The sequence below is a fragment of the Globicephala melas genome, chromosome 8, assembly GCF_963455315.2.
Source record: "Globicephala melas chromosome 8, mGloMel1.2, whole genome shotgun sequence".
Lineage (NCBI taxonomy): Eukaryota > Metazoa > Chordata > Mammalia > Artiodactyla > Delphinidae > Globicephala > Globicephala melas.
The window spans coordinates 33,513,858-33,523,563 of NC_083321.1; the positions used below are offsets into that span (position 1 = coordinate 33,513,858).

The following is a 9,706-nucleotide window of genomic DNA, read 5'->3' on the forward strand; positions in this document are numbered from 1 at the left end:
CAATAGAGATATGTGATTAAAAGTGCCATAAATAAATTGTCAAAAATAATTTCTCACAGTTAATAATGGCAAAAGATGTCACTTGTTACTTCTAGCATTCTAACTGCAGCAGCTGATTAACTGCCTTCCTTGCAATGGCCCAGTAACCTAGAGACACGTTAAGGGTGGCCCTAGCTCTACAACACAAAGGTGAGGAGCTACAGCCCTAGGTGGTGGAAAGAACAAGCAGGTTCTCATGAGAAGCAGGTGAAACTAACCCCTACCCAGGACCAGGTTAAGATATATAGTAGCCCTAAGGATGAAAATGTACAATGCCCTTCCTATATGTAATTCAAAATTAAAAGGCAAAATTATCTGTGGTAGGTTAATAACTGTTCTCAAAGATACGCCCATGTCCTCATCCTTGGAACCTAATGACTGATGCCTTATTTGGAAAAGAGGTCTTTGCAGATGTGATTAAATTAAGGATTTTGAGATGAGATTATCCTGGGTTATCTAGGTGGGCCCTAAATACCATCACAAGCACCTTTATAAAAGGCAGAGAGGTTACACATACATAGAAGAGAAAGATGTGTGAAGATGAAGACAAAGGTTGGGATGATGTAGCTTCAAGTCAATGAATGCAGGCAGACACCAGAAGCTGGAAAAGCCAAGGAACAGATTCTACCTGAGAGCCCCCTGAGAGAGTAAAGCCCTGCTGACACCCTGATTTCAGACTTCTGGCTCCAGAACTGTAAAAGAATAAACTTCTATTGCTCTAAGCCACCAAGTTTGTGGTAATTTGTTACAGCAGCCATAGAAAACTAATACACTAACCCACGAAATAAATATAAAACAGTCCAACAAAAATGCTGTTTTTTTTTCCTCCCTAGTTTAACTCCTTCATTGCTTTCTTTATGCAATATTAACTCTAGAATTTTATCTAAGTCAATTTCTAAGTTAGGGAGAAGTTTACTGAACAAGCTTCAATGTGGACTAGTAGCTTAAAGCACATCCAGATTCCAATAATATATTTGAAAAAGTATTTCATGATATTAATGTGCACAAGATGGATATAATCAGATCTAGCTGATATCAAAGTTGAGTGAATTTATAACTGAATAAACAATTCTGCCAAAAGGTACTGGTAAATACTTATGGATGAAACTTCTGTGCATCTTTCTGTGCTGAGACACAGAGCGTTCTTCTCAGTCCTGTTCTGTGCAAGATTTTCATCACAAATTTGGATGATGATAACAAGCTGATCTGGTCAGCAGATGACATGGAGGTGCTCTGCTATAGAGAACAAAAGGGTTCTTGACAGGATGAAATGATAGGTTGAATTTAAAAAGATGTAACTTAATATAGACATATTAAAAGTCTCTAACCTAGATTTCACAATTTAACTGCATGGGTACAGAAAAGGAAAAATCTGCTATAAACTCCCTACATAAAATAATAATAAAAAATGATACAAAATGCTACTGTGTCCCAGAGATATAATGATAGATATAGATAGATAGATGATAGATAGAACGATGTTTCTCACAAACGTTGTGGGATAGGATCAAGACAACCTGCACAATTTGCAGGTCCTAGTGCCAAATGAAATTTCAGAGCCACTTGCTTAAAAATTAAGAATTTTAAGACAGCAAGAGCAGAGCATCAATCTTTCTAAGTGTGATTACACAGACTGTACACCCATGGAGTCAGCCCTACACTGGTATTATTTTACACAGTACCCATTCATATAGGAATCTGGCTTATTCAGTACTAAGACTCTAGCACAAGCCACAGAGACTGGAACAGAAGAGTCATTCACTGGATATAGATATTTGTAGAATGAAAAAATGGCTAAAAAGAAAGAGTGATGAATCTGTCCACATCTTATTTACTAAGTAGACAAATAGCATTTTATCCTGGAAAGGGAACAGACTTTAATTGTAAGAAAAATTTCCAGTGTTTAGAGAATCTTAGGATCTAAAAAAGTTTTACTCCCTCAAAGTTATTTTTAAAAATAAAATCATAGGAAAATTCTAAATATATGAATTTGTCAAAATTCTCCTATGTACTGTGGAAAATAGTTTCAAATCGAAAAATAGTTATATAGAAGTCAAAGTAAATAAGTAAAGTTCCTTAATGCCCCCAAATAGGTTCCATGGCCTGTTGGAAACCCAGAAAACAAACTAACAAAACAGAAAATCTGTAAATAATGGCACAAGACAGATCAATGTTGCCATTCCATTTGTATTTCTGCGTAAGTTGTTTCATTTATGTGGAAAAGCTTACAGTTTAGTTTTTTAAGAACTTGCACTATATTTGTATAATCTTACAAAATAAAATCTAATTATGGAAATGTCAAACATGACAAGCTTATAAAAATGTGAATGAAATATCTAAATGTTTTTATAAATTCAGTTGCTAAATAACCAAGTTTTGAAATACTAGGGATGATAGAAAAGAAAACTGAAGAGACACAAACCTAAAATGATTTCATTTGCAAAAAATGAAAGAAAATACTTAATATTTAAACTAAGGAAAATTGTGTAGATATTCTATTTGATAAATCTTATCCTGTTTTACAAGATATAGCATAGCATTTATTAGTGCAATGTTACTTCAACTGATTTCATCAGTATATATTTTTCAAATACACAAAGATAATAAAAATACCAGCTGCAGTGCAGAAACACTCTAACAAGCTAATCTTACTTGCATTATGAAATGGCCACTTAAGATATAAAACAAAGATCAGCAAATTTTGCTTAGACAGAAAATGAGAAAAACAATTGCATGTGGGAAAAAATCTGATTTAAATATTGATATTAAGAGTCATTGATGGGGTTTCCCTGGTGGCATAGTGGTTAAGAATCCTCCTGCCAATACAGGGGACACGGGTTCGAACCCTGGTCCGGGAAGATACCACATGCCACGGAGCAACTAAGCCCGTGCGCCACAACTACTGAAGCCCGCGTGCCAAGAGCCCGTGCTCCGCAACGAGAGAAGCCACGGCAATGAGAAGCCCACGCACCGCAACGAAGAGTAGCCCCCACTCGCCGCAACTACAGAAAGCCCGCGTGCAGCAACGAAGACCCAACGCAGCCAAAAATAAATAAAATAAATAATGTTTTTTAAAAAAATTATTGATGTAGTTTATGACATTGCAAGGTCATGCTTAAAGTAATATAAAATAATATTTAGTTATTCAGTAAAAGGATTCAGTCTTTAATCTAGAATCCTCCACGTATAAATGAGAGAGATTACAAATGGGACACTGAAAAAGGGTCCCACAAGCAATAAATTAGACAAACGTATAATATATACCCTTTTGGAAATTCATAATCACTTTAGCATATTAATAGGGTTTGAGTAGTCCTACAGTAAAGATACTTATTTAACTTTGTTTAACCCATAATGTCCAAAACTTATTTGAACTCAGTACCCATTTTTAGGTAGGAGGGAAGTGTGGCTTGTTTACTTGTTTTGTTTTTTCATGTAAAATTTCATGTAAAACATTTTGGGATGGTGGTATTTTCTGGAGTTTACTTTGAGAATTGCAGCTCTATACCAATCAAACATGAATAAGTAGGAATATTGATTCTGCTTACATTTAGTATTTAGGAGTTTTCATAATTTATTTTACAGTTAAAGTGCATTTTTTTTCCTGCAAAGGCAATTTTTATGCAAATATACTGTCCAGAATCAGAAAGTTAATACCCTTGCCCCTTACTCTAGGCCATATCACATTTTGAAATTTGTGTCTGGTGCAGGACATTGGCTGACTGTAGAGTGATACAGGTTACCAATATGGGTAGTGGGGAGGTTTGAAACCATTCTCAAAGATGTATAGTTGAAGGACTGCAAAGGGATTTAGGGCATGATGGTTGCTGTGCCACTTGTTGACCTTTTGTCTTTCAGCTCTAAACTCACTCTTCCATATTCTACTTTGTGAAGCCAGGGCTGGGGCTCTGCGTATTTTATTTCTCTTTAGAAATAAAAGAGCTGGAAATTTAGCCAGCTGGAGTCCTTGTAGATTTAGCCAATAGTGGGTGCTGAAGGAAGATTGGAAGGCAGGTGGAGGGGAGAAGGATTGGACTCAGACCTGTTCTCTTGCTCTCAGTGTCACTCTAGCCATGACACTTCACCTGGCAGTAGCAATGGACCCCAGCAGCAGTTATTCCCAGTTACTAAATTCTTTCTGCATGCCCAGAATTAGTTTTATCGCTTTTAAAAGCAGTTGGTGGCATAGCACAGTATTAAGAGCACAGGCTCTGGAGGCAGACTGTGGATTTAAATCCCAGCTCATTCTCCAGTTGTATAACCTTGGGCAAGTTATTTAACATACTAGTCCCTTATTTTCCAGCCCGTAATCATCACACATTTACCCTGTTGGGATGCTATAAGAAGTTAATGAGCTAATATGCTAAGCATAAACTCTATAGAAGTTGTAAGGTCGGATCTTAACAAATGGCGCCGCGAAACAGAGGAAAGCTTCAAGTGAGCTTTATTAGGGAGCGCTCCCGGGCGAGGTTCATTGGTCCGAGAGAAAGGGGCCAGAGAAGTCGCACCCGGGTGAGGGTTGGGCAAGATTTTATAGGGGAAGAAGGGAAAGGGGTGTGGTGAATCTGAGAGGGCGCAGGGTATTCCTTATTTGGTGGTCTTTTCGGGTATCCTGGGGGACCGTTAGTCCCGCCCCTCGAAAGGTGGGAAGACTGGGCTGGGTTCAAAGTCCTCAGGTCAGTTCCTGGAACTGGGTGGTCCGGAATGTCTCCAGGGCAGTTTCTGGAACTGGGTGGTCCGGAGAATTTCGGTCTGATGCAACCTGTGAATCTGATTGTGTTCCCCTGCCTCGGGCCAGTTGGCCTTACAGAAGTGTTAGCCATTATTAGTGTGTGAAGCAAGAACTGTCCTACTTCTGCTAAAAGTGATGGGGAGATGGTGGATTCAGATTTTAATAGAGGGAAGAAAGTTTGAAGGAAATGCTGAGGAGTACTAAAAAGAAAGAGGTAGTGCAACATGAAAGTGGTAAGCAGCGATGAGGACCCAGTTTAAGCTGGAGATCATGAATATGTATTGTAGCCATCTTCAAGATTTCCCCCCCTTCAGCCCGGTTATGGACCTGAAGACAAGTAGTTGGATGGATCCAACTGGAAACTGTGACGGAAGAACAATGAGGTGTTGGAATTCAGAACCCTGAGGATAGGCTAATGTGAGGGACCGTGGAATCTAAGCTAGATGTGTTAGAAGGGAAGGGAACTCCCTGGAGAGAGAGTAGAGAGTTCCGGACTGGAAGATAGAAAATTGGTGTTATGTGGGTGTTTGAGCGACAGAGCCGGAAGGATAGGGGATTGTGGTGACCTGACATCTCTAGTTCCACAGATGCTCTTCCGAGGCTAGGAACTCCACCTTCCCGGCACTGGGATTGGAAGACAGCTAAGGGAAAGGGCGGGGCCCTCCTGGCCAGGATAAAGAGAATTGTGACGGGACCGGGTGGGGCTCGCGGGCCGTAGGTGGCGCACCCGCGAGGATTTGGCGGGGGTCCGGCAGTGGGCGCCGCTGCGCTGCGAGGCTCTGCAGAATGTGCCTGTGCTGCAGGGAGGACGACGCTGTCCAAGTCAACCCCGTGAGTCCCCCCGGGTCCTCTGCCGCCCTGGCGCCGGCCTCCCCCGTGGGAGGTCGCCTCTGCCGCTCGCGCTGCTGGCCTTTACGCGGGAGTTAGTGCTTTGGGGTTGGGAAATCCCGGGTGAAGGAGGCAGACTAATTTCTGGGCTGCAGGACCCACCGAGAGGAGGAAAAGCCCCACCTCGCACCTGCTGGGGGCCAGGCGCGTGCAGTCATCTGTTTGTTGAATGACTTATTGACCCAGCATGACAATATTCAGTACCAACAGAAACATGAATTTTTGGATTTCTTGTACATCCTTTCCTTCCAGAATAAATCTCAGTAGTCCCGGTAATGTGGTTCATAGCAGGTTCTTTTTTCTCAAAATACTATCTCATCTTCCACCCCAATGCTTACTTTGATGCTCTTATTCTGATCCTGCCTCTTGCAGTTGGGATAATAGGCATCTATTACATAAATAGAAAACAGTAGCATAGGCTTCCTATTATAATAGCTGATTTTTCTGTTTGCTCATGAGTTTTATTTTATTTTTTAATTTTACATGTTATGTAGGAAGGCTCAAAATGGCATTATCCTTCAGACATCACTGAAAGGCAGGTAATGTTTAAATAAATAATTATGGTTAATTCAAAAGTGTGACTTTATCTTGTCCCTTTATGTGTGATCGTCCCTAATAGGACAAAAGTTCTATCAGCTAGACCCTTCTGTGTTATCTTTCTTGAGACTCTAGGATCTTGTGACTACTATCAGAATGAGTCTTAACTAGGATAACCTAAATGGTTTAATATTCTCCTTTTTTTAATGTAACATGTGATACATACACAAGGATATATGTAGCATACATAACTTTACAGCAGGGTAACAAAATATACCTCCAATTTAAGAAAACATGAGTATCCTTGAACTCATCTAGGAGCCGCTTCCTTACTCAACCTCCCTGTGTCTCTCCCAGAGGTAACCATTACCTTGAATTTTATTTTTATCAAGCTAATCTCTTTCTTTAATAGTTTATCACCTATGTGCTTCTAAAAGGATATTGTTTTTCCTGGTTTTGAACTTTATAAACATAAGATCACACAAAATTCATTGTATGATTTATTCTTCCTTTTTTTTAAAAAATAAATTTATTTATTTATTTTTAGCTACGTTGGGTCTTTGTCGCTGTGTGCGGGCTTTCTCTAGTTGTGGCGAGCGGGGGCTACTCTTTGTTGCGGTGCGTGGGCTTCTCACGCGGTGACTCCTCTTGTTGCGGAGCACAGGCTCCATCGCTCGGGCTTCAGTAGTTGTAGCACGTGGGCTCAGTAGTTGTGGCTTGTGGGCTCTAGAGCGCAGGCTCAGTAGTTGTGGCGCACTGGCTTAGTTGCTCCGCAGCATGTGGGATCTTCCTGGACCAGGGCTCGAACCCATGTCCCCTGCATTGGCAGGCGGACTCTCAACCACTGCACAACCAGGGAAGTCCTATTCTTCCTTCTTAACATTGTTTTCTATTGTCCATATTGTGCACTATTGTGCACAGTTAATGAAGTGGAAATAAAGAGTAAATAGTTTCATTTGAAAACTCTACTGAGGTGGGACTTCCCTGGTGGTCCAGTGGTAAAGAATCCGTTCTGCAATGCAAGGGACGCAGGTTCGATCCTCGGTTGGGGAACTAAGATCCCACATGCCATAGGGCAACTAAGCCCGCGCACGCCATGACACTGAGCCCACGCATCTCAACTAGAGAGCCTGCATGCCGCAAACTACAGAGCCCACATGTCCTGGAGCCCGTGCGCCACAACTAGAGAAGAGAAAATCCGCACGCCACAACTTAGAGAAGAGATAAAACCCTCGCACCACTACTACAGAGAAGCTCACGCGCCGCAAGGAATGATCCCGCCTGCCGCAACGAAGATCCCATGTGCCCCAACTAAGACCACAAAAAAAAGAATACTGAGGCTCCAAAATGTTTTCTTCATCTATAAATCACACATCTGCAAAAAGTTTTTTTCCTATTTCTATGTAGCTATGTAAGCTATATGCACTGATTGTGTTTATCTTTTTTTATGGACACAAACCAAAAATGTTGTCAGCATGCTATGCTGTTAACATTGTAAATGTCTTCTTTCCTTTTAATTTTCCCAAAGTCCACAGATAAACGTATTGAGTGTATGCAAAACCTAAGGAAACAGAAGAGGAAATTTAGTAAACGTTTTTCAAGGCCTGCCCCTGTTCCAGAACCAGGACTCCTAGTAAATGTGGAGACTCCACTAAAATGAACAGATCCTTAAATGCAAGAGGCATCCTCAATTTTTCATTTATGGAACACTCTAAATTTTGTTTCTTTCCTTTCCTTTGAGAAATCAGTAACTGCAGTCTGGGAAGATACCTTAAAACTCCTCTAATCAAATTCTCATCTGTTATTTAAATCTCTTTTGTAGTTGTCTCCTGGAGATGATGTGGTTTAATGGAAAGAGTGTGGTCTTTGAAACCTCAGTGCTCTGGATTCCAGTTTTTCCTTTGCGTATATTATCTGACTCCCTAAAGTTATTCACTTAAATCTTCTGGGTTGTATTATTTGGACAATAAATCACAAAACCTCCTGCCAAATAGGTTTTCAGCCTAGGCTTGAACCCTTGGCAACATCAGAAAACTCTACCATAGCTTATATTCCATCTTTGCATACCTTTGACAAGGATTTAAAAGTTCTTCCACAGAACATGGTTATATTGCCTCCATGAGCCTTTTACATGTGGTACCAATTACACGTCTAATAGCCAGTCATAAATCCAATGGCCCTTCCACTGGAAAGTCTTTCAGATATTTGAAGAAAGCTGTTACCTCCCTTCATATGCAGACTTTTCTTCAGGGTGAAAATCCCCAAATTTCCTCATCCATTCCTCTTCCACCTTAGTAGTGAGCCCTGGCCTTATTCAGGCAACTTCCAGGATCAGGATTATATTTCATTATAGAAAGATTACAGAAAGATTTGGGAAAAGTTATATTTCTGATCATTAAGATTTTTTTTCTGTTGGTTTTCTTTTTGAAAGAAAATATTTTATAAGCCCAGCTAATGGATAGCTATGTCAGTTAGGAATTTCTAACTTCATCTCCTTATAAGAGAAACTCAACTGCAATGGTTTAACCAAATAGGAGTATTTTTTCTTCCAAAGGAGAACTCCTGACCTAGGCGGTCTAGGGTTGATAGGGTGGTTTCAAAAATCATCGAAGAAGTCCCAGGTTCCTTCTGTCTTTTTGATCCTTCACACTTTTCACATGATTTTTATTCTCATTGTCTCATAAAAGCTTCTACATAGGTAGAGATTGTGTCCACATTCCAAAAGAAAAAGATACAGGACAAAGGGCGAAAAGTATACACCTGCTGAATCGGTTCTTTTTGATCAGGAAAATAGCCTCTTTATATGTATGCATGTATTATCTTGTTTGTGGTGATGGTTTCACGGGTGTACACGTGTCAGAACATTTAAAAGTGTACACTTCAAATAAATATGTGCAGTTTATTGCAGGTCAACTATACTTCAATAAAGCTGATAAACACTCCCCCGCACAAACATATATATGTATATATATATATATATATATATACACATTTTATATACTATTACAATATTATACAGGAGATTGTTTACTGCCCTAAATATCTCCTGTGCTCTATACATTCATCCCTTCCCTCTTCCCTCACCCCTCTCAAGCCCTTGGCAATCACTGATCTTTTTGCTATCTCTATAGTTTTGCTTTTCCCAGAATGTCATATGGTTGGAATCATACAGTATGTAGTCTTTCAGACTGGCTTCTTTCACTTAGTAATACGCACTGAAGTTTCCTTCATATCTTTTCATGACTTGATAACATTTTTTTAATCCATTGTATGGATTCATTCACCTATTGAAAAACATCTTGGTTGCTTCCAATTTTTGGCAATCATCGATAAAGCTGCCATAAACCTTCATGGGCAGGTTTTTGTGTAGACATAAGCTTTCAACTCATTTGGGGAAGTACCTAGGAGCACAATTGCTGGCTCATATGGTAAAACTATGTTTAGCTTTGGAAAAAAACTGGCAAAACTGTCTTCCAAAGTAGCAGTATCATTTTGCATTCCCACCAGCAA

General features: G+C 40.0%; 1 protein-coding gene across 1 annotated transcript; it reads left to right on the forward strand.

Annotated features, from left to right (window-relative positions):
- Positions 1–5,557: 5,557 nt before the first annotated feature.
- On the forward strand, positions 5,558–7,856 carry CCDC179 (coiled-coil domain containing 179). Its single transcript, XM_030864348.2, has 3 exons — positions 5,558–5,602; positions 6,154–6,198; positions 7,725–7,856. Exons 1-3 carry the CDS (start codon positions 5,558–5,560, stop codon positions 7,854–7,856), a joined length of 222 nt encoding a protein of 73 aa, XP_030720208.2.
- The last annotated feature ends 1,850 nt before the right edge of the window (positions 7,857–9,706 follow it).

Excerpts from the sequence above, each read along its gene's own strand:
- CCDC179 (XM_030864348.2), top strand. The coding sequence starts at position 5,558 with ATGTGCCTGTGCTGCAGGGAGGACGACGCTGTCCAAGTCAACCCC. Across the intron at positions 5,603-6,153 it reads ACGCTGTCCAAGTCAACCCC|GAAGGCTCAAAATGGCATTA; the intron begins GTGAGTCCCCCC and ends CATGTTATGTAG. Across the intron at positions 6,199-7,724 it reads CAGACATCACTGAAAGGCAG|TCCACAGATAAACGTATTGA; the intron begins GTAATGTTTAAA and ends ATTTTCCCAAAG.